Source organism: Xiphias gladius, chromosome 3, assembly GCF_016859285.1.
Source record: "Xiphias gladius isolate SHS-SW01 ecotype Sanya breed wild chromosome 3, ASM1685928v1, whole genome shotgun sequence".
In the NCBI taxonomy this organism is placed as follows: Eukaryota; Metazoa; Chordata; class Actinopteri; order Istiophoriformes; family Xiphiidae; genus Xiphias; species Xiphias gladius.
In genome coordinates this window covers 8,947,192-8,971,618 of record NC_053402.1, presented here as the reverse complement: position 1 = coordinate 8,971,618, position 24,427 = coordinate 8,947,192, and the positions used below count along the sequence as shown (strand labels likewise).

The following is a 24,427-nucleotide window of genomic DNA, read 5'->3' as shown; positions in this document are numbered from 1 at the left end:
GGAAATATGGAAGAGGTCAGATGTCATCACAGTTTACAAACAGAGCCTCAGGTGGTCTGTGATGAAGCAAGATGTCTGCCTGTGAAGTGAATAGCTTACAGCAGCATGGCACAGTCATTATAAGGATACTGCCCAAAGGTCAGCTGTCTGTTTCACCAAACCTGCAACAACTCCTTCAGTCTCCTTGGAAGTGAAGTCCTCACCTTAAACACCACCTTAGTATTTTGATAACGACAGACTTCACAATGCAAAAATAAAGCAGGGAGAGGTGTGTGGACTGAAAAAATGCACAGATACAGTGAGCGTTAAAAGATTGCAGCGTGACATGGAGCTGTCCGTATGGCTCATGACTCACAAGAGCTGCAGCAGTGTCGTGCTGCTAATACATGCTCGTGATTCTTAATTAATGAGTTTTATTTAGAGTGATTGCATGGTGGATTTGGAGGATCCATTACTCATGAAGTCAGAACCGATGTCGTGGGTTGTGTTTTTTTCTTTCTTGACATGAATTTCAAATAATGAGGAGAAGAGAGGACAGATGGGTGGAGAGAAAGACAGAGAGAGAGAGAGAGAGTCGTTTTTAGATTTTCTCAAGATAAGGTTGTCAGCACAAAAAAAAAAAGGGACTGCAATGTGTGTGTGTCTGTGTGTGTGTGTGTGTGTGTGTGTGTGTGTGTGTGTGTGTGTGTGTGTGTGTGTGTGTGTGTGTGTGTGTTTGTGTGTGTGCATGTGTACCTGTGTTTGTGTGTATCTTTCTACGCAGGAGAAAATTGATTTCCAGCAGATGGCATAAAAAGCCCTCAGAGGACACGAGTGTGCACTCTCTCAGACAATATTTGGAGGACAAAACACAGAGACAGATGCATTTTTAAACAGGTCTATTCAGACACACACACACACACACCTTAATATGCAACAAGAAGATGGGAGAGTTTCTGAGTCTAGAACACATTCATATTTTAGTTGAGGTAATAAAATAGTCTTCAAAGGACATGGGATAATACACATGTAAAATCTGCCATGGCTGACATCAAGGCAGGCTAACTAAAATGGTCTGCCCTCACTACTCTAAATTTCCTTCTTGTTCCTCAGTATTCTTCATAGGTATAAAATCGGACACTTTCGACTGTTGTGTTGTCACTCTGCGTTTCTCACCCATATTCATTCTTACACTTCACTCATCCTCTCACTCCCCCTCTCATCCCCTGACACTCATTTGTCTTCACGCCACAATTTTATTCTCTGGTTATTTTTCCAGTTTTTTGTCTGCGGTGTGCAGAAACAGGAAAATAAATGTATCTAATGATGAAATTTTAAATGAATTGTTGACTGCAAATGCTGAGACTGATGGACTGTGTAGACTGAGAGCAGGTCACGCATGCAAACAACTCTGCAAGAAGAACTCTAGATTAAAAACCAAATACTTAAAAGGTTCTTGCCTGGGTAAAGAAAAACCTTGGTGAATTATGTTCAAAATTTAAGTGTTAAAATTTAGCTGAACAGTTAAAAAGTACAATGCCCTGAGAATGAACCATTCAGGATACATTTTATGAATAAATGGAATCACAAAGTGGACTGTCACAACCAGATGCAACCAAGAGCCAAGCAAGGTGGGTTTGCAAACACACATACACACTCAATCATGAAAAGAGAGCCAAAGCCCCCTCTGCAGTGAATCACATGCTTCACAAATTATGATGCATCTGCTCACCCCATCGCAGTAAAGTAGGGAGGGGTGAGAGAAAAAGGTTAAGAAAGAGGATGTTACGGAGATGTAATTAGACAGAGAGAGACAGAGAATAAGAGAGTGAGAGATTTGGAGGAAAATGTCAGGGAGGGATTATGTTAGTGTGGAAATACCTGATCAGTCCTCTGGTATGCTAGTTGCTTATTAAACATATAAAATACATTCGATTGTCGAACGTTACATGGAGTGGTCAAGTACAGCTTTCATGTAACCCTTGACAGTGTTTTAGGTGTATGAAGTATGAGGTTGCCACTATTTTGGCTGATTATGGATAAGAAACGCTAAACATAAAATGAATACTTTCCACTTCTTCCAACATACACAGGTGCTTTTTCTATTTAAAAATTCACAAATGTGTGTATACAGTATGAACAGCATGTAGCTGTATTAATAACTCTTATGAATGATAAATATGTACTGATAATAAAGAAATTAATAGTCATGATCCATGAGCACAGCTAATATCTTGTTCACAGATTACATAATTCTTTTTGCCTTGTGTTGCAATCAAATGTGTGATGAAGCCTCATATTAACAAACAACACAATGAATTTTCAACACATAGACTGCATCTTGTCCTGTCTCCCGTCCTCATAAAGATGTTACATGTTTACGGAGCCTAATTATCAAGAGTGCTCTCAGTTGCCTTCTCAGATATTAATATGTACCATTAGTCATCTGTATTCATTTATCTGAGATTTAGTTCAGCAACAGAGAATGGACAGGATAACCAGTAAAGCGACCAACTGCGGGGGAAAATGTGAAAGAAAGCTTTCTCCTAAGTGCTGCAAAAGTACTGATTGACTGACAAACATGGCTTACACAACCAGGTGAGTCAAGATGGCTTATTTTTTTACAAACAAATGGCATCAGACATAACAGGACACAAATAGCCGCATCACAGCAAATAAAAAGTGATTTTTGGATTAAACTAATAAGTTATGAAACAAACCAAATGCAGATTTATTTATAACCAAATAAGCAACTTGGGGTATAGTTATATTCATGGTGCATCACACACAGCAACATAGAGAATATATATTTTTAATATACGTGGCCTCAGAGGAGACACAACCAACGTCTTTGGCTCTGTTACAACCATGCCTTGCCCATGGAGTTACACAATGACGGAGTGCTGCATTAACAAAGCAGGGAGAATAAGCGAAGGGAGGGGGGTATGAGATCCAAAGTGGGTGACAAAGATGGAGGAAGAGCAAAAGCTTGTTCCTGTCCAGATGGAGCCACTGTGGGGATTTTGAACCGTGTGTGTGTGTGTGTGTGTGTGTGTGTGTGTGTGTGTGTGTGTGTGTGTGTGTGTGTGTGTGTGTGTGTGTGTGTGAAAGGTAACGATTCTGGTACACTGCCATGTGGAGGCTGAGTAGGTGGATTACCTACTCTGGTTCAGAAGCGAAAGTGATGAGTAGTAGGACTTTGATAGAAAGTAGTTATCCTGGTGACTGCAAAAGGTCACAATGCTCCTCTAGTGTGAATACTATCCAAAAATATGAACCAATGAGCGAAATATTTAAGATACTTAAGATTTTCATGAGCTAGAATCTTGTTTTTAATAATATTTATGGTCAGCATTTCCTGGTGATAGCCATTCAAAGTATTTACATTAAGTAATTACCCTTCTACTTTCATTACTAGTGGCAGAGTCCTCAATTCCTGCACTTGATTCAAACTGCTTACAAATCCAGTGGTAGTATTCATACTTTTACCTCATTGATATCAGCCTCACTGTTCACTGTACACGCTCTGACAGTTGCATATTAAGTTACTGCTAATGCTAACCAAACATTTCCTACAGCTGCTGCTTCACCTTAAAAGCGTTCAAATGAGGAAACAAAGGGTTGGCGGGTTGGAGTCCCATTAAGCCTCCAGAATTCTGGGACATGTAGGATTAAACAGCACTTACTCTTACCCCTAGCAGCCATGGGTAACAGCAAATCAACAAAGACTAAAATCTTAAGGATTACATCATCAACTGGATAGGTCCCTTACATTTCAGCTTTCAGTAATTTACTTCTGTTGTGTGTGTACATTTCATACAGGCGAAAGAGTTTTGCAGTTGCAGCCTCTACTGGAAAAGGACTTCGTTTTAAAATGAAATACACTATCAAACAAATTTATAGTACTTATTTTCCAATGGGAAGCTCAATCAATATTTACTGGGGCTGTAAATGAATAGTTTCCCCCCTAAAGTCAAATCCCAGCAGAGCAACACTTTTGGGATCAACAGACACCGGCTGGAGCTGCTTATTTGACAAGGAGAGGAACAAGCTGCTTCTGCTTTAAGAAAATAATTTCAGTCATATAGATTTGAATCAGAAAAAAAACCCATCTCAAGAAAAGAGCAAAGACATTTAGCCTCTGATTCACTGCAAAGGACGCTTGAACACACTTAAATGGTCAAAGACAACCAGAATAGCATATACAGTGACTTAAAACACTGGACTAATGGACTGTATGGCGGCCTGAGCGTTCTTTTAGTATGTGACTCTGCTTGTTGGTCCATCCATTTCATAGATTATATGGGATTACAATGTGTCCATTCCTAGATGGAACATTATGGATTAGATAGGCATGGGTAATCCAACAGGGAATCTCATCTTCTGACTGTGGATGATATGTGTTGAATGCTAAATATGGTCAGCCTGGTGGTCAAAGAGGTTTCTACAGGAAATAGAAGGTCCTGCTGCAGCCCGTATATCCGCTCCTGTCACAGTGTCCGGTGCCTTTACTCCTCCACGCACAGAGCTGCAGGCTGCCGCTGCACTCTAAATTTTTATGTTTCAGTGAGAAAAGCAAAGACACCAATTCCCAAGTTCGATGCCTTTGCTCAAGGTGCTAAAACAGACAGAAAAAAAATAATAAACTGAGGAGGAGATTTGAATTGATGTGTAAGAATCACACATTGAATTTGTGTCTTCTCCTAGGTCTCTTCCGTTCGCTGCCTCCGAGAGATGCTGAGAGCGCTGAGAAAGAAATTAACACCTGACAGCCTGCCAGAAGCGGTTAGAAACTGGCTGTGACAGACAATTTAGTTAAAGCTAGAGTACCATAGCAGAGTGTGAGAAACTGGTTGTGGCAGACAATTTAGTTAAAGCTAGAGTACCATAGCAGAGTGTGAGACATGTAGCAAAAGCAAAAAGTGGCCGATAACCTTTTTGAATATTGCATATCATGGTTCAAATATCCAGTTGTTCTATTGAACAGCTGGACTCTGGACAGCCATGATACATGAACGATCTTTGGATTATTCAGCCTCCACAGACCCAGTGATAGATCCATCACATTTAAATGCACTGAAATATGATTTAAAATTCTGCACAACACACCAACATTTCTAAAATATACCGGATCAAATAAAAAAAACATTAAAAGGTAACATCGGTGTTGAAAGGTTTAACATTATGTTCTAACTCATTAGTGTGTGTAAGCAGTTTTTCACACACAGCAGGCTACACCCACACTGTAATGAGGTTAGCCGGACTTTGACTTGGTTTAGATCTAAGTTGTGTGACACCAGCCATCTGACTGTGACTGTCGGGCACAAGCAGGATAGCTGCTGATGGACTTAAGATTTAAGTCCATTACTAGAAGAGAGGATTGCATAACCAAAGGGCGCCCAATCGTGTCTTATCCACTGGGATAGCTGAACAGATTGACTCAAACTAATTAGAGAGTACAGATGTTGCTGTTTTGTTCTGTACCTCTCAGTTCTTCACAGTCATTGCTGTACCTACTGGCATGATATTTGTTGTCTTTTCACTATCAGTCACTTGATGGCTTATCATATCATCACCATATTGTGTACAAAGGCCCAAGAGAAAATCAAGACTCATAATACTGATGTTGCAGGACTTGTCTTGAGGCGGAGAAGCATAGATACATTAAATTGTTTTTAAATCCCTCCTCATAGCTATTTCATTTGACAAATCTCTTGCATGCTTTCTCCCTTCAGTTTTTGCCCACAATTCCCCAATATATCTGTAAAAATGACAGATTCGTGACAGCAACCTTAAAAAGTCAGAGGCTCATGCTGCGTACTTGTCTTTTTTTTTTTTTTTTGTCAGGAGACGTGTTGAGGGTGTCTTGGCTGGTTGAGAAATGGGGCAGGGGACTGCAGGGATTGAGTAAAGAGCAGGTGACAGTGGACAAAGCGCAGAGGGGCGGTTCCAGGGTCTGCCACTGGGAGGAGGAGAGGAGGGGTCAGAAGTTAAGGGGAGAATGAGAATGGAGGATGACACAGAGGTGGGAGAATTAAATGTGTCAATTTTAATACAGGCAAAGTGCAGACATGGAAATCACACTGTAATGCCACAGAGGGATAGATACTATAGATAAACACCTGTACAAGTTAATGTAATCCAGTAAAATAGACCTGAATTTTTTGGAAGCTTACAGTGGCGAAAAATACTTTTTTGACATATGGAAACCCATGTATCACATAAACTGAAACTGTGAAAAATTTTTGGAAAATACGCTTATTCACTTTCTTGCTGAGAGTTAGATCAGGAGGTCGACACCACTTTTACATCTGCCCAATAAATATAATATTCTGTCTAGCATTTAGCAGCAGTTAGCTTGGCTAAGCTTAAAAGAATGGAAACGGGGGTAACAGCTAACCTGGCTCTGTCTAAAAATGACAAGAAACAACAAATGAGATATAATTTGATAATTAGTGATCTTTGGAGGTGTTTGTAGACGGATTGTGTTATCTTAAAAGAAAGCCAACTAGCTATTTCCCTCCCTTTCTAGACTTTATGCTATGCTAAGTTAACCAGCTGCTGGCTCTAGCTTCATCATTCATGGTATCAATCTTCTCATCTAACTTTCAGCAAGAAAGCGAAAAAAAGGTATTTCCCAAAATTTCACACTATTCCTTTGGGTACATTATACTAGAACTAGACAGCAACCACCAACGTAAAACACCGAAGGAGGGTGGGGATGCGTGGGTTGTGCTGGAATATTTCTTGGCTCTGAGCAACTGCCAGAGACAACCAGCAAACACTCCACGAGACACGAAGTTAGCGTGCCTGGCCAAGAAATAGTCTGGCACAACAACCTCATGTAACATTTTCTTTTATAAAACTTAGTTTTTTCTACAGATTAAGGCAAATTTAGTTTCCTTTGGACTGAACCAGGCTCGCTGTTTCCCTGTTTCCAAAAAACTGGCTCCCGGCTTTTGCTTCATATTTACTGTACAGAGATTGGTGTCATTCTGCTCATCTCTCTCCAAGAAAGTGAATAAGCGTATTAACCAAAGTATTTAAGCATGTAATAAGAGAACACAGGGGAACCGCTATTTGTATGTAAAATGTACAGTGTCTGTCTTTACAGCCCTAAACAAATTGCAAGCACAATAAATACACATAATGCTGACAGTATAGACTGACTCTCCAAACCCATTTGGAGAATATCTTCTGCTCTATTGACTGTATACAATATAGTATGCTGTCCATTTAAGACTGTCCATTGAACCTGGGGTCCTGAACCTGAGTTCCTGAACTAAGCCAATCAAACATGGGCTACAGAAATACAACCTTTTTTTTGAACATCTAAATGCGTGGCTGAATCACAACAGATAGTTCACTGGGTCTCCCAAATCCTCAATGTACTCATAACTCCTACAGTGTATGCACCTTCTACACCAAAGAGAGAAGGCTCCAGTCTTTTCTCCTTGAACTTTCTGTCCTGTAATTTGCTCAGGGGGAGCAACAGAGGACTTGGAGCACCATGAAAAATGTTTTGTGTCCGTCATGGAAAAAAAATGAGCATTTTTCTTGTTGAGTCTGGAGAGCACTGTTTCTGTAGGAGGGTTTTCTCTCACAGCGGGTTTCGTTACTGCTGCATTTCAATCACAAGTGTGAGCGCGCTTGTTTGTGTGTGTGTCCCTGAATAAAAGCAAATGCAGCTGACACAGGCTCTTATGTGGATTTAATTCACTGCAGCTTTTTTCAGAGGCTCTTAGATTAGAGACAATATGAAAAGAAACACATTCTTTACATCTGAAAATTAAGACTTTAATAAAGATTTGAGGTTTGTACACAACGAATTTAGAACAATACAACACCATACAAGACACGGACATACAGTATTTATTTGTATTTATTTATACAAATAACAACAACATGAAATAGACGGATACCAATGCATACAGTGAAAAAAAAACATAATTTTTTTTTAAGAAAAGACAAACATTGCAGATAGAATTAAAAAGCTTAGTTTTCAATTTTAATAATCGTAAACACAAAAATGCCACACAACTATCAAAAAGCCCAAAAAAGCTCTGACATGAGCGCAACAGACACCAGGCATAATATTAATAATAACACTGCAGACTGAGAGACATCATCAAAGACACTATTAGGCAGAGCAGGATGATTTTGACCTGATTTAACATCAGTTTGGCGGCACTGCACAGAAGTTTCAAGACCTGTATCTGAGTTTTCAAATGTTTTGTCAAACTGCTTAAATCTTAAAAATTCACCTGGGAATTCACAGAGACGCTGATGCTTAATTAGATCAAAATATCCCAAAGTGTGAATTTTTCATCAGGATAATACATTTGATGATTTGTTTACATGGGTACAAACACCCTGACAGGCACTTTCCACTAAGGATTATTTTTATGCTAGCGAGAGCCAGTGATTTAGAAATGTTGAAATAAACAATCTGTATTTAACATCATGTCTCATACAACAGTTGAGAGTAGTTGTCCAAACATGAGCAGAGATAGATTTCCAGCAACATACTGGACACAACATACTGGAGACGTGTTACACACATACAGTACAACTCATGCATGGAATGTAGGAAGGTTGGAGCTGGTTAGTTTATCACACCGCATTACTGCGTGGTTGCATTTATGAAACTGCAAGGAGAAAACAGTTGATATTTAAAAATGTTGAAATTATTGAAAAGTAATATGTGTGATGTGTTTTGGAAGGTTGCACTATTAATTCAAAGAACACTGAGTGTGTGTTTTTTTTTTTAAGATTAAGCCAAAAGTTTCCTTGATTAGACCATATGCATTGATTTTCTAGATGTGTAGAGAATGACATAAATAGAGCGAAAACTGCTCCAACGCGTACACGCATCCATAAAAGAGTATCATTCTGCTAGTGGTGGTGCTTTCCTTAGGGAATAGGATGTCTTGTTTAAGATTTGTTCAGCAACAAAACAAAAGGGAACCAAAGAGACCCTCAGGCCTTGATAGACAAACACAGCAACCTAAAGTAGGTATGGATTAAAGAGGCACTGCCCTCTTTTGTGAAAGCAACACATTGAAGTGGCAAGACATTACAAGTATATGAATACATCATGCAGAGGTGAATCAGCCCCAACAACTGCCTGGTCCATTTGTCTTTTCCCCTGTCCTCCCTCTTTTCTTTCTCTTTCATCATCTACTCCTTGCTGCCATCTACTACTTAGTATTCCCTCCACTTTCTCCAAAATTTTTCATCACCTTACCTTGACTCCCAACTCCAAAGCTGTCACAGCCCCTCATTAACTCCTGGCTGACCCTGGTGCACTCATGGAGGGATTTCAGCTGGCTTAACATAACTTCTGGTAGCCACGGTGGAGGTCAACAGCTCTCTGGCTACAACAGCTGGGGACAGCTCGTTGAATTTATTTGCTTATTACATTATTAACATGCTGTATCTCGTTTGTTGAATCTGTACAAAAATTGAAGTGTAAAAACATCAATTGGCTACTTTAAAAGGGGTTATGTACCAAGCTATTTCTTGGCCCAGGACCAGAAACTCCCTGGAGTCTCTGCTGGTTGTCTGGCAGCTCGTCCTGGCGAAGACATAGTTTGGCACAAACTCTTCATAAAATGCCGAATTGTCGTTTTTACTCTCTGGCTTTTGTACAGATTCAACAAACAAGATATAATAAGATATAATATATAACAAATTTGCTCACTGGTTTAGCTAGCAGAAGGTTCAATTGTTTACTAGTAGACTCATGGTAAGGTTTACATTAGATACTATAGGTAATTAGACGCTAGCTGGTTTGCTAACAAAGCATAGCAAGTAAGTGGTAGGACCAATATAATTTGACAACATAATTTAGGGTAGCCTAAATCTGGAGATGAATCTAATTTACCAAAATGTTCTTTAACCCGTTAAGTACATGTATCTTAAAATGTGACATTTACCGATTCCACAGCTAGTGTATATTTATGAAGAATCCCATTTTGTTATATTGTACAATTCTACATCGGACCTCCATGATGGTGGGTGTGGCAGCTATAAATTTGGTGAAGTAACTGCAAAGCCTCTTCTGTGTCATGTAACGTACAGTATCCCATTCATTTTCCATTTTTTACACACTTGTCAGTCTATGCCACATGGAGTTCATTAGAACATCCTGTAGCAGTGCTAAAATTGGGCATATTGAATCCTACCTTCTTGAAATGGCTACAACTTTTTCCATCATCCCTGCCCTTCTTCTTTCCCCTTTCATTAAAACCTTCACCGTTGGTCACTGAGAGCCCCTGCTGTGTTTACTACATGGCTCCCCTGGGTACTTGGTGGCTCCGCCGTAGACCTCAACTCTGTTCTCAGTCCAGGGGGCCACGCTGCCCTGTGTTACTCTGCCGCAGCGAGCCAAGCTGGCCACCTGGCTAGAGGACAGGACCCGGTCCCAGAGACCCACCTGGGACAACTCTCCAACCAAGGCCTGGGAGGAATCAAACCCCCCACCTAGGGAATCCTGGAGAGAAAGACGTGACGTTAGCTGGATAACCGAGAGGAGTCCTGCAGAGGGATCACAGTGATTGAAGAGCAAAAACAGTTTTACTTCCATTAACACAGAGGCTCAGCTTCACCTGTTTTGCTGCCTTCAGCAAAACTGTGGACCTGCTTTTGGGAACATTAAGGAGGTGCGATAAAAGGTGACCGGTATGACTGCAGGACTCCGGAGCAAAGAAGCCATATGGGAGGAATTCTTTTGGCTCTGGACGCGGGTTCCCTAGGCTATTACTCTTGTTTCTTGTGCCCATTTGTTTCCTGGAACTATGCACACACACACACACACACACACACCCACACACACACACACACACACACACACACACACACACACACACACACACACACACACACACACACACACACACACACACACACACACACACCTCACTCACCAACCACTTCAACACTTTAGCTAGTACTTTGCTCTAAAGTAAACTGATTTTCTAGATTTACTGGGTCTACGTCCACTCTCTCAAAACCTGATTTTATTTACTCAGTTTATTTGTTATATATATTTTTAGAACATGGAGAAGCCAGCAAGTGAATAGCGCCACAAATACAGGCGGTAAACCAGTATTTGCTTGCAGTGCTGTGGTCAGCAGTAGTCTGGAGGGCACACCAAATCAGATTTTTTTTGGAGTAAACTGCTTACCTGCCTCTAATCAGTTAAAACCTAATTCTTTTATTCAGTCTTTCACTCAACCTTCATGCATTCACCTGCTCCTGCCCCAACATGAGCACTCCCGCAGGTCTGATGTGATGTCCGGCTGCCAGCGCGTGGCCCTCGCCCCTCAGCTTCCCCCCCTGGTAGGCCTGCCAGGCTCCTCCCCTCTGGCTCCAGCTCACACAGATGTGCTGCCAGTTGCCTCTGGAGAGGTTCAGAGGTAACTGCGCCACCTAGGAATGGGAAAGAAAAAGGACAGTTCAGATAAAGTAGATGTTTGCATTCCAGGGGTTTGGAGTGCCACACATTTGAATGTCAGACATATTGTCGGGCAACTACTGTGAATTACATTTGCATGATAATGGTGCAGCTGTATAGCCATATATTTGATATCCCTTTTGATACATTTTTTCCCTTAGGGTTCAAAAGCTGGCTGTTATACAGTATTTTCCCGGTCCCAAAGACATTCTACTATCTCCAAGGACACGCAGCTGTTCCTCCAGGCATCTATTACCATATTGACTTCATTGAATTATAGTTAAAGCCACTGCACTGCACTACATCACTCTGCAGTGCTGTCAAGGTGGTACCTTAGTTTGTCATGGAAACACATGAATGAGGCTATTTAGCTTGTTTGCTAAATTGGCTGTTTTGTTTGATTTGCTCTACTTATTTGTATGCTAATACAGTTCACTTTTACATCTGTAATAGACATCGATGCTATAATGTTTTTTATTTACAGTACAACTAGTTAAATTCAAAAAAGTGGGTGAGGCTTCTAGAAAGCAGCGGTGAACCTCTTCTAGGGTGATTATAACTTACCAAAAAACAAAGATGTATACTGGTTACTGTCGATTCCCCCATTCTATATCTGTCTCATATTAGTGCTGCAGATTCTTGGATTACTGTGCCTTACAGGAACGTTATGAACAGTTAGCACTCTGATGCTGAGATATATTTTTATCCTATCCTTAATGGTTTTAATTTAAAAGGCACTGAAATATTATTTTAAAAATGGTCCCAGATGTTTAAAGGTTTCTGTGGCTGCACGGTTGCATCTTATTGACAAATTCTACATTTCTTGTGTATTATTGATATAAACATATTGCCATATTGCACATTTGAATGGATAGAGGAACTCCACATTTACAATACTGTACATGCCAAAGTGTCATCTCTTCAAGCACACAAACAACATACACTTACTGCAAGTACATATTTATCTCTTTATAATTAAAATATTGAGAAATATACTGCCAGTGTGGTGTCTGATATATTGAACAAGAATTGTCAATATTCAATAAATAATTTAAAATTTAAAATTATGTCAGTATATACAATGGCCATATACAATGCATCTTGAATAGAATTTAAAATACATCTTGCAGAACAAGAGCCTGAAACGTTTGTGCTGAGATAATAATGTATTTTAGGAATTTAATTCATAAATAATCTGAAATAGGACCCCTGTATATACCATGATATAAATCTCCTTGGGAAAATCAATCACACGCAAGCAGTGGACAGGTCAGAACAGATATACAGTACATGCTCAGCCTTTTGACATTGCTTTTCAAAGACCACCCTGCAGTTAAAGCACAGACTGGTGCAGTACCTTGTCATTGATGAGCAGCTCAGTGGGGGTGTGCAGGCCTTGCAGCAGCACCAGTTCGTTCGGCTGCTCAGGAACAGCATAAGACAGAGGCGTCCCGATGCCTCCCTCCGCGGACCGCAGCCACAGGCAGAGGGTGAAGGCCCGCAGCGCTGGGATGGAGTGTTTCACAACAGCGTACATGTAGTTTGTCCTTGTTGGGAAGGACAGTCTGTAGCCCTCTGGGTAAGGATGCCCAGAAACACCTGGGAAAGAGAAAGAGAGCTTGAATATGGAAACAAAAGAGGAAAGTGATAGAGAATACAAAAAGAAATCAATTAAGTAATTTACAGTTATCTGGAAAAAAAAGATCAAGTGGTCTTCTTCCTTTTCTAATTTATCTGTATTTTTTTCATATAAAAACATCCGATCTGTTTATTTTAAGCAGGGAATGAATTTAATAGTCTTTCTGATCTTTTTTTTCTTTTGCATAAGTTAAACATAATTAATTCACCATAAAGAAACCCCATGGCTTGATCTGACTAAGAGTAGTTTTTGTGGCAGATTATTTCTCATCATTAGTGATTTGAGTCAGTGCAATGTGATTAATCACAGCCACTCATAATTTATCTCTTAATTGTTTCCTTTCTTTCAATACCTTACCTTCCTCCAGTCCTGAGATTCGGTGGTGTAGTTTACTGATGCCCTGGTCAATTTCCTGTCTGTGTTTCTCCGTTTCCAGCCTCAGGGCTTTTCTCTCTTTCTCCAGCTGCTCCACCTTCCTCTCTAGCTCCCCCTCTAAGTCTTCCATCCTCCAGGGCCTGTCAGTACCATCTTTGTTTCCAGGATCAGCAAACCCTTCTGGGCCGCCAGACATCCTACCTTCCTCTGGTGCTCCTGAGGTGCTACTGTCCGTCTGGTTGTGAGGAAAAGGGCCAATGTCTGTCTTCAGAGGAAAGAGACAGTGGATGGAAACTGGTCCAGAATTTGGGTTTTACAGTCTAAGGAAAATACTTTAAAGTACTCTCTCCACTCTCTCTCCAAGTACTTTCTCTGAAGCACTACATTACACCTGGGGATGCATTTAAGGGCTAATTTCATAAGGTTTAACTATGTAATGTAATGTTTTACTTCAAGGAAAAGTTCACCATTTTGTGACATGACAGTTTGTGGTTTTACAGGACATAATGTGCAGGACTGTTTCCTGGCTGAGCGCATTCACAGTGCGGTGTTTCCCCGTTTCCAGTCTTTATGCGAAGCTAAAATGAGTGACTACTGTCTCCAACTTAAAACTGAATGAACAGCTATGAGACAGGAGGCAATCTTCTCAACTCTCAGCAAGAAAGCAAATCTTTTTGCAAATGTCACTCTATTCCTTTAAACTTGGTGTTTTTTTCATTTATCTTGATTATCAAAGTTTACCGCAACTACTCTATAGAGCATTAGTTTGCTTTTGCAACATTGCTGAGAACAGATTATTTACTATTCTAATCTGGATTATTGATTATTTGTTGATTTTGCCATCTTTTAAAATTGTGCTGGGATCTCTGTTAAAATAGTGTGGTATGAGTAAGTACTTAGTAGCTTAGTAAACCTGCAACATGTCAGTTTTTGGCTACTTGGGTTACAGTTACACTTACATATCATCACCTTTTAAACCTAGGTGGGAATTTTGTATGCAAGAAGTTGCTTATTTAAACATCCAGAAATTACGGAGCAACGTTAGTATTCATTTGGGGTCATCTGATTTGTCACCCGGTGATCCTAATATTCTCTTTTGGTCTCAAAACTCATGAGGGAAATATTTGACTGTCTGTCTGCTGTTTGGTGCTGAGCAGGTAGTGACCAGCATGGTTTTTAGAGCTTTTTCACTGAAAACAGCTGCCTGCTGCAGCCGCAAATAAGCTCTGTAAAGTCAAGGGGAGGTAATTCTCAGTAGGTTTATCTGCAGCCCTTTTCATTTTGTCACGTTGTTTTCACATTGTCATTTGATACATCATTACTATAGAAACATGGATTATAGCCACTTTAAATCACTTGTGATGTAGAATTTCACATGAAAAATGACAAAAATTACTATTCAAGTGTTAAATACATGAAGTTTTGGTTCTGGGCAGATCTTCATTACACTGAGTCATCTTACGTCGACAGAGATTTTTTTTTTTTTTTCAATCAAGTATGACACAATGAGTAATTTAAAGTCAGCAAGGCTGCCAAGAGAATGAACTATATCAGTCAACAACAAATTGCTCTGCTCTGCTGCATAATGTCCCACTGAAAAAAACAGCCAAACCACAAGGGAAGGAATGTGAAAATACAGACTCTACAAGATTCCTAAAACCTATGTGGTCCACTATATCCACCAAGCATTTTGTTTTACAGCATGCTGTATAATACAGAAAATACATACACATACTTGATTATGAACAATACTTAAAAGCCATATAGTGTGCACCATCCTTACGTATGGTATAAGATGATACAAAGAGTAATGCATTCCTACAATGATAACTACTACGACATACATGATAACACAAAGAGGTCAGAGGTCAGGTCTTGGCTTTTGTCCCAAATTAGATAGATGACGGATGGAATTTCGAATGTAATCCTCAGTTCATCCTTTTCAACATGTAGGTTTCACAGTAGACTTATCTCTCTATCGCTAGAAACACTTATCCAGGGATGTAGTTACATACATTGTGGTTGGCAAAAAAAAAAAAAAGTCCAACATTCCTGATATTTTGTCATTATAAGTCACTCGTCAAGTCTACTGTGTTGAATGCGCCACACTTGTACAACGTTGACCACCCTATTGTTAGTATTGTACTATGTGTTATTAGCTCAAAGCGCAAACACATTTGCTGTAATAGTTTTAAAACTGAGCCCAAAATGATATGTATGCATCTTCTCTGTGATGCATCTGCTTTAAATCAAAAACACTCCAATAGTTCTTGGCAGGATGGGTGACCTACTCTGAAATATATTTAAAAGCTCTGTTATCAAGCCTGGGGTTAGGCTCTGAGGCAGGTATTTACAGGTGCAGATGTCAAACATTTCTTGAGAGATACTAATGGAACTGCAATACCCTCTATTCCATAAATACATGGATGTGTACAAAATAAATCTAGAGTGGCATAGGTGTGGTACATGCATCGTAAATGTTCTTAATTCATCAAATTAAACATGCCTACACCTCACACTAACTTGACATAGTTATCTACATCTTAAATCTCTGTCTCCATTGTATTTCCATGCAAATAGTTGGTGTTTGGGCCAAATCATCTGGTAGATGTTTAAATATATCACGGGGTAAGTGAAAATGTTGACCTGCTGGTGCTGCAGCAAAAGTCAGGAGATCATCAAAGTTATTGGGATTCATCCTCTGGGAACCTTGAAGTCTGTCATATCATCTGTATCTTCCTCATTACCTCACCTTCCATATCTTCTTTAGGGCTCTTAAGTCATCAAATTTGTGCATCCATTGTATTTTAATGTAAATACTTGGCATATTCTTAGAAACTGTAATTTATGCAAATTTGCGTTTGAGGTGCTAAATAAAACTAAAATTGTGTTGTAGGGAACCTCCACAGCAGTAATTAATTATAGAATAAGAGTCCATGCTGTATTAGCCCAAACAAGTGCTGTAGTCAGTTTACACCAATTCATTCTTATATTTGCCTGTAAAACAGTTCTGTGAAAACAGGGCCATCAGTTGAAAAAATTATAACAATAATATATACAATAAGCCACAGAGCCAAGGCTGGAAGATATTGCTCCTGGATTCAAATGTCACACACAGCCTATACAAAAGATAAAGCACTCGATCAGCATGGTATTACTGAAAGCTTACTGTCACTGAGCCCCTAGTTGAAACCATACTGATGTTGCAGGAAAAGAACATAAACTGCTCTCAGAAAACAACGTCCCAAGTGTAGTGAGTAATGCTACAAAATGCAAAACCACTGACTGCACAATCACACCACTTCAATCACATCAACTTATTTGCATCACACGTCTGACTAGATAGCAGGAGTAGCAGGAGAAAACAGGCAGGAATATGGTGAAGCCGGTGTGTGATTGGATTTTAATGATGGACGTTGCCTGTGAAATAAATTGTGTCTATAGGTTTTCTGGTTGTAGAAAAATAAGTGGACATCTAGTGACTTGTAATGAGCGACGCTGGAGTGTATGCATGATGCACAATCAGCAAAACAGTCTGAGCGGACCACATGCAGGAAGAAAGCTGGAGGAAGTAAGGAATTTAACAGTTATTTGACCCGACTAGCATTCCCAGATGAGCCCTCTTCATGTGTGTTCACCAGCACGCAGGATCTGATGTAAACACCACACTGTGCTACTGAAGTAGGCCAACTACCTCCTGTACACAGAAACGTGACTTGGAATGGTGGAAGAAGCAGAGTGGGGGTGAGGAAAAAAACAAACAAACAATGGTTTAGCTTTAAATATCACCCTGAGACCGGTGAAATCCATTTGCATCAACACATTGTGTGGAAACAGCATGCAGAAAAGTGTGAAAAGTGTAAAACATGGAGATTGCATTCATTCATTATGGAGCTTTTCATCTGACAGTGGCAATATGGAACAAAGTGTGTATTATCCACCAAGAAAATGACCTGTACAGACATGTCCTACATAAACTACTATTGAGTGAGGAGTACTATACTGCAGAGAGGCATGTTCAGTCTGTGCCCTCAACAAATATGGGCACCTCATAAATTATGTATGGTATTTCTTTAGCCAAAAATTAGGTTATACATCATCGGATTCTGGTCAGATAAGAGCACAATTACTTTGCTATATTCTCTCCTCCTCATCCTCCTCCTCCTGCTGCTGCTGTTACCGCCTTCTCCTCCTCCCCCCTTATCCTCATCCTCATCTCTCCTCTCCCTCCTGCCCCTTCCTCTCCCCCTGTTTACCCGCCTTACTCCTCATCTCTGTCTTTCTTTTAATTTTACATTTCAGTCTGTTTCCTTGACATGATAGATAAGCAGCCTAGTCAAGCCATCAATTCATGCATTATTAAAGGTCCTGGCGGATGACATGTGATGATTAAGCCAAAGAGCTGAATGTTGAAAAAGGAAGAGGGCTTTATATAGTTTCTTCCACTCAGATTCCACTGCTATATTGTGTGTGTTTTTTTTTAATACTTACTTATCAGTGAATAGCATCGCTTAATGCTGTTGTTTACAAAAAAACAAAAAAACAAAAGGGACATCTGACTGCCCATATCCAATATCACACGCATAGCCTTTGTATATTATATACTCACTTGTTCTCATGCAAAATTGAAAACCCCTGCTTTCATAAAGCACTCATGCATGCCCAGAAATCTTGAAAGGGACAATAGAGTGAAGAAGAGACAAATATAGCCATGGGTGTCTACTCCAATAATCACTTATTTCAAGGAAACTGCATGAAGAATTTTATAAAAGGGAGATCTTTCTTTGTGCCTTCGAGATCCCTTCATGTGGGACCAAAGACCGGTCCTTGGGATGAATTACACCTCTGTCAAGTATTGATTCAGTTGGATGCGGAGGGACGATCTATTTTGAGGGGCGATTTTCTTCAAACTCTACCTACCTCCAGTTTCTCTATGCGGTCTTTGAGCTGAGTGATAGCCTGCTCCAGCTCATCCACAGCCCTGACGGTGAGCAAGTGGACACTATCGGGTTCCGAGGCCGGGCTGTCCCGCACCATGATCCGCTCCAGGTGCGCCTCCTCCGCCGTGCCTTTGCCCCCCCACATCCCCGCAGGGCTCCCTCGTCTGTCCTCGCCGCTGCTCCTACCGTTCAGCCCCTTCTCACACTCGGACAGTTTCCCCGTCAGTTCGCGGATGGTCCGCTGGTCGGTCAATATCTGGTCTTTTTGCTGCAGAACGGTCTGCCGGAGTTCCTCCGCGGTGGTGCGGAGGTAACCCCAATCTTCGCCGGCGTACAGCGACGGGTCGTCCGCTTGTTGCTGAAAGTTTTTCGGGTTGCACTCCCCGGCGGGGATCGGCGTGCAGATGAGTCGGCTGACCGTCGGGTCATGTCCGGTGAGTCCAGTGACCCCATCAAGCCCGCTGAGCCCGATGTTGAAAGTAGGCGCCTCTGACTCGGGTGTTTCAGAACCGTGGAGAGCGCCCAAAGATCCGGCCCTGGCCACGGAGCCCCCGGCAGCGGGGGTCTGCGACGCCGCGTCCGGATACAGCGAGTGGTTGTCGGTTGCAGGTTGCTGTTGTGCCGCGGCAGCCTTGGAGGATCCGGTGTGGACGGCCGCGATGATGCAGATAACCGCTCCGATGAAGGCCACCATCCCGGCGGCCAAGATGATAACGATGAACTTCAGGGTGGCGGCGGGTGCGATCGATTATTAGAAAAATCTAATAATAACACTGATCTGTAAGAAACTGAAGGGGGACAAACCAGCGAAAAAGTATCAGATTATCTTCCTGCATATGAATGGAGAAAAATCCCTCCTCACTTTTCCCCTCTTCCACAAGAACAGCCGCTTAGAAAACGAGAGTTCCGCACCATAATTGAGTGATCATGGAGCCAACACAAAACATCAGAAGAAGACAGTCCTCCCCTGTTCAGCGCGCATGTCTTCGTATCCAGGCACAATCCAGCCTGTTAATACTGGAGCAGATTTCGCGCGCGCGCGCGCGTGTGTGTGTGTGTGTGGGGGGGGGGGGGGTTAGTTTGGAAGAAGTTAGACATTAACACACATAGGACTGCTCCTCGCAGTCTGAGAGAACACTTTTTGTTTCGTTTTATCTTCCTCCTCGCCCTAGAGCTAACTTTCCCGGTAGAATTTAGCCACCGTAATCTTCACGGTTTCCTACTGTGGACGAGAAATTCGAGCATCTGACATTTCATCTTTTGCTCAAAAACACGTCAGGTTTTATGTCCTATGTGTTGCCGCACGTGCTAAAAGGGCTCCCTGTATGCAGCCTTTATTATTTATTTTAGCTTTCGCTGAAGATGCAGTTCTACACCAGACCCCCCTCCAGTGCATATCAAACCACAAAATTAGTTTTTCCTCCCTTTGGTTTAATATTTTCCAGCTCAACGCACATCACATTACAGGCCTGCTGTAATGTGATGTGTGGATGGCCATAAATCAGCCCCAATTCTCCCCATAGAGCAGCTGTGCAGCAGCAGAGATGACAGAAAGATGGCCCTAGTGGGGGTGCATGTGTGTGTGTTTGTGGGGGTTAGTTTGGAAGAAGTTAGACATTAACACACATAGGACTGCTCCTCGCAGTCTGAGAGAACACTTTTTGTTTCGTTTTATCTTCCTCCTCGCCCTAGAGCTAACTTTCCCGGTAGAATTTAGCCACCGTAATCTTCACGGTTTCCTACTGTGGACAAGAAATTCGAGCATCTGACATTTCATCTTTTGCTCAAAAACACGTCAGGTTTTATGTCCTATGGGTTGCCGCACGTGCTAAAAGGGCTCCCTATATGCAGCCTCAAATAAGAGGCTACTTCTATTTATTTATTTATTTATTTTAGCTTTCGCTGAAGATGCAGTTCTACACCAGACCCCCCTCCAGTGCATATCAAACCACAAAATTAGTTTTTCCTCCCTTTGGTTTAATATTTTCCAGCTCAACGCACATCACATTACAGGCCTGCTGTAATGTGATGTGTGGATGGCCATAAATCAGCCCCAATTCTCCCCATAGAGCAGCTGTGCAGCAGCAGAGATGACAGAAAGATGGCCCTAGTGGGGGTGCATGTGTGTGTGTTTGTGGGTGCCTGTGTGTGTGTGTGTGTGTGTGTGTGTGTGTGTGTGTGTGTGTGTGTGTGTGTTGCAGAGCATGATGCCCGGTGCTGTTTGTTGAGTTTCATTAAACCCTGCTTGCCTGTAAAAATACATGATAATCTCAGTTTTGATGTACACACACACGAGCACATGCAATTGAAAAATACATTTATGAGTGGGCATGAGAGAGATCCGGTGAGAGAAAATGACACACACACACACTCACACACAAACACACACACACACAGACAAAGGTGTGGGCAACATCTTCACTGTGTGAGGGAAGTAGCTTTCGTGTGTATAAAATTAGTGTGTGATGAGCATTCTCACACAAGTAACAAGGGGGATTTAAGATAAGACTTCTTGAAGTCACAGGCACTGAGATTTCTAATGTAAGATGTGTGAGGGAGAAGGCATGAGACAACCGACATGTCTGCAGCAGAAAATAGCTCCAGCTCTCAGTCTTCACTGAATACCACAGAATAGTAAAGTAGGGGTGCTGAGTGCTCCCGTAGAAATGGGGACAAGAGCCTGGGAAAAGTAAATACGGAGCAATCACATCCTCACATATGATTAACAGTGATGTCTGAACTCCAAATATCTGTGTTCAGCTTCTACACTAAATGGCACTAGTGGCGTTTTTGTTTTTGTTTTTTTGTGCCTGTAAATAGCTTTGCAGCAGTAGTGTGAGTTCTTATTGTGGTTATTTTTCCTCATGCTTGTCACTGTAATGGTCCCATCGTTAATTATAGTGCTGCTCGTGGCTCTAAAGGGATTTTATTTCATTATTTTATGATGATGAAAGTGTAAACACTGTGCCTGTACATGAATGCATTTTGGGGATTGAAGTACACAAGTATAAAATTATGTTTTCTTTCGCTTATTGGCACTAAATGATTGCTAAACACTGAAGCACGCTCCCTTTTCAGTCCACAGAGCTTTGATAATATAGAGGGTACAAGTGCATCAAAATGCCAGTATGGCTGAAGAATTTTTGACCCTGCTGCCCAGTTAATAATCAAGATATACTGCTTATTTATTATGTCTATAAAAGCCTCTGTGAGAGAAACTGTGGCCAGCAGGTCAATCAGCTCAATTTATCACCCAAGTCACCCTTGACCTTTATGTTGTGTGCTAGGGTGATGATAGAGCTTTAAAGTTTTTCTTTGGTGGGATTTTTTTTTAATTATTATTATTTTTTGTGCTAGCGCAGATTTTCCACACGATTTTAACCATAATCTGTGCTGGGGATTTGGTCAGAGCAGCTCGAAAGTTTAAAAGCATTGCCTCTACCACACACACACACACACACACACACACACACAAACTGTATGTGGGCATGTGGAAAAATTGAAGCTTTTCAGGATCATTGTTTTGTATACATTGATGTTGTTTTTCCATCTTCTGATAGTATCTGGTGCCTGATTACTCTGGGTGTTGTTTATATCAAATAAACTGATTAAAGGTCCAATGTGGCAGGAGAATGTAAAATATATCCTTACACCAAAGAGCTACTAATGGTTGACAGCGCTGAAAAGTACATTCACTGGGCTACTTTTTGAGGTACTTGTACTTGAATACTTCTATGTTATGCTGCTTTATACTTCTACTCCACTACAATCCTCAGGGTAATATTGTACTCTTTACTCCTCCTCAGCAATTTATCTGACAGCTGTAGTTACAAGTTACATTGCAGATGAAGAGTTCACATATAAAACACGTGATCAGTTAATGAAAATATAATTATTTTTATGGATAAAACTACCCAGTAACAGTATTTATAGTAGTTAAAAGTAGCCAGTTCTCAAAATTCAACCTACGTGTTAATGCATCAGTAATAATATTTCAGTAATATAACATATAATATTATAACGATAACAGGGTACATTCTGCTGCATATAAAATACTTTTAGTACCTTTAGTACATCTTTATGAAAATAAATTTGTGGTTTCACTTAAGTAAGATTTCCAATTCAAGACTTTTATTGACTTGTAATGGAATATTTTTATATTGTAGTATTGTTACTTTCTACTCAGGTAAATGATCTGAATACCTCCTGTACCACTGATGATCTCTGATAATATGTTACAATCAGTCGTCAATATGTTGACAATGTACCCTTTGCTTTAAGAAAGTTTCAGTATACAGTGGGTGTTTGTGCTCACACACCTGAAATATTGAACCAAAGTTTAAGAGAAAGAGAAAGAGAAAAGAAGGGATAAAAAAAGAGGGAACGAGACAGATTTAAACGAGTGTTGTGAAACTGTTTAAAATTCCAGTCATGTCTCTAGTTAGTTTATGCTGCCATCTAGTGTACAAGCCCCCCCCCCCCCCCACGGCCCATGCCCGTAATCTATTAAACCCTGTACAAATAACTTGGGAACCAAAGGTTTCGCAGTTTTCTTCTTTACTTCCTGTCTGGATTATCTCACACATATGCATCAAATAAAATAGAATAAAATCATGTCACACTTACCACACTCTCCTTCAGGCATTCACAAAAGGAATACATCACCATCCATGCGGCACCTGCACCTCTCTGCCAGGAGTTCACGGGGAGTTCACTGACTCTGACTTATCAGGGAAAGAAAAAATCCCCAGTCTGATAATAATAAATCCATCAGAACTGTGGGTCTGAGTGCAGTGCACAGCAGTGTGTATTTCAGCCATGGTCGGGTGTTGGGGATTCGTGCCAAAACATGATGATTGAAGTAAGGAAAGAAATCAGTAACCTTTTCTCCACTCATCTATGGTTTTGATCAGACATGGTAAATATGGCAGAGCAATTCTTCGCCCGTCTTTCTCTTTAACAGATGCAGAGGTCTTCAGTTTTCACTTGAAAAAAACTGAAAATTACAAAGAAAGATCAAGATACACTCCATTAATTTGTTTTATTCAGTTTCTGTTTACAATGTATGTGAACCACTCCTTCTTGTTTGCCCCGTACAGTTTATGCAAGTACGATTTTGACATATAAACTGATTAAAGTACGGATTATAGGATTTTTAGCACATTTTTGCAAATTTTGCATCAACCAATCAAAAATGAGGAATATTATTGATATTACTGTATTAAAGCATTGGGATTATTAATCATGGATTTCCAAATCTGCTTGATTTACAAGTGCACTTTGTGACATCTTCATATTAATTCAAGTCAAGTGAATTTCATTTATATAGCCCAAAATCATGAACAATGAAACTCCCTTAAAAGGGCTTCACCAGCTCTACACTATGTAACACCATCTATCCTTAGATGAGAAAAAATCCCTAAATCTCCCCTTAAAAGTTAGAAAGTAAGAAACCTCAGGAAGAGCACCAGAGGAGGGAGCCCTTTGTCAAGGTGGACAGACATGCATTGGGCGATGTGTATACCGAATATATTGAAATAACAATAGCAGAATTCCAACATAGAAAATAAGAATGACAATATTAGGTAGATGCATTGTGAAGTATATGATGAATATGAATCCAGGAACTCCTCGAGCAATCTCCAGCTTCCACCAAAACAGGAAGGGCCTGAGCCACATAACAGCCCACAAACATCTGGAGAGAGGACAGTCTATGCATACACACCAGAGGCAAAACTCAAGGACACTGTCCACACATTATTATTATTAGTAGTAGTATTGAAATGTAAAAACAAGTGTTACTGCAGATATACAGCAGATATTGCTGACTCAGGTGCTTTATATCTCCATGTGTTTAGAAGACTCATTTTTCACCTACATTTTCCTCAGAAACAGGATTTATGCTGGCTCCACGGCTCCCTGTGCAGGTTATTCCCAGGCACTTATGCACTTATACATGGTTTGTTGACAAAAAGAAAAATCTAGAATAATAACCAGCTTATTCTTTAAAATGTTATCATACATATATATATATAT

At 40.6% G+C, this 24,427-nt stretch overlaps 1 protein-coding gene across 1 annotated transcript; it reads right to left on the bottom strand.

Moving 5' to 3' along the window:
• Window positions 1-10,243: 10,243 nt before the first annotated feature.
• On the bottom strand, window positions 10,244-19,085 carry cbx6b (chromobox homolog 6b). Its single transcript, XM_040123684.1, has 5 exons — window positions 18,372-19,085; window positions 13,434-13,716; window positions 12,795-13,036; window positions 11,233-11,412; window positions 10,244-10,474 (listed from the first exon to the last, which is right to left on the bottom strand). Exons 1-5 carry the CDS (start codon window positions 19,083-19,085, stop codon window positions 10,244-10,246), a joined length of 1,650 nt encoding a protein of 549 aa, XP_039979618.1.
• Window positions 19,086-24,427: the final 5,342 nt, after the last annotated feature.

Coding starts and splice junctions, on each gene's coding strand:
- cbx6b (XM_040123684.1), bottom strand. CDS start 19,085: ATGGTGGCCTTCATCGGAGCGGTTATCTGCATCATCGCGGCCGTCCAC. Junction 13,037..13,433: donor AATCTCAGGACTGGAGGAAG/GTAAGGTATTGA, acceptor TCTCTTTCCCAG/GTGTTTCTGGGCATCCTTAC. Junction 10,475..11,232: donor TCATGTTGGGGCAGGAGCAG/GTGAATGCATGA, acceptor CTTTCTCTCCAG/GATTCCCTAGGTGGGGGGTT.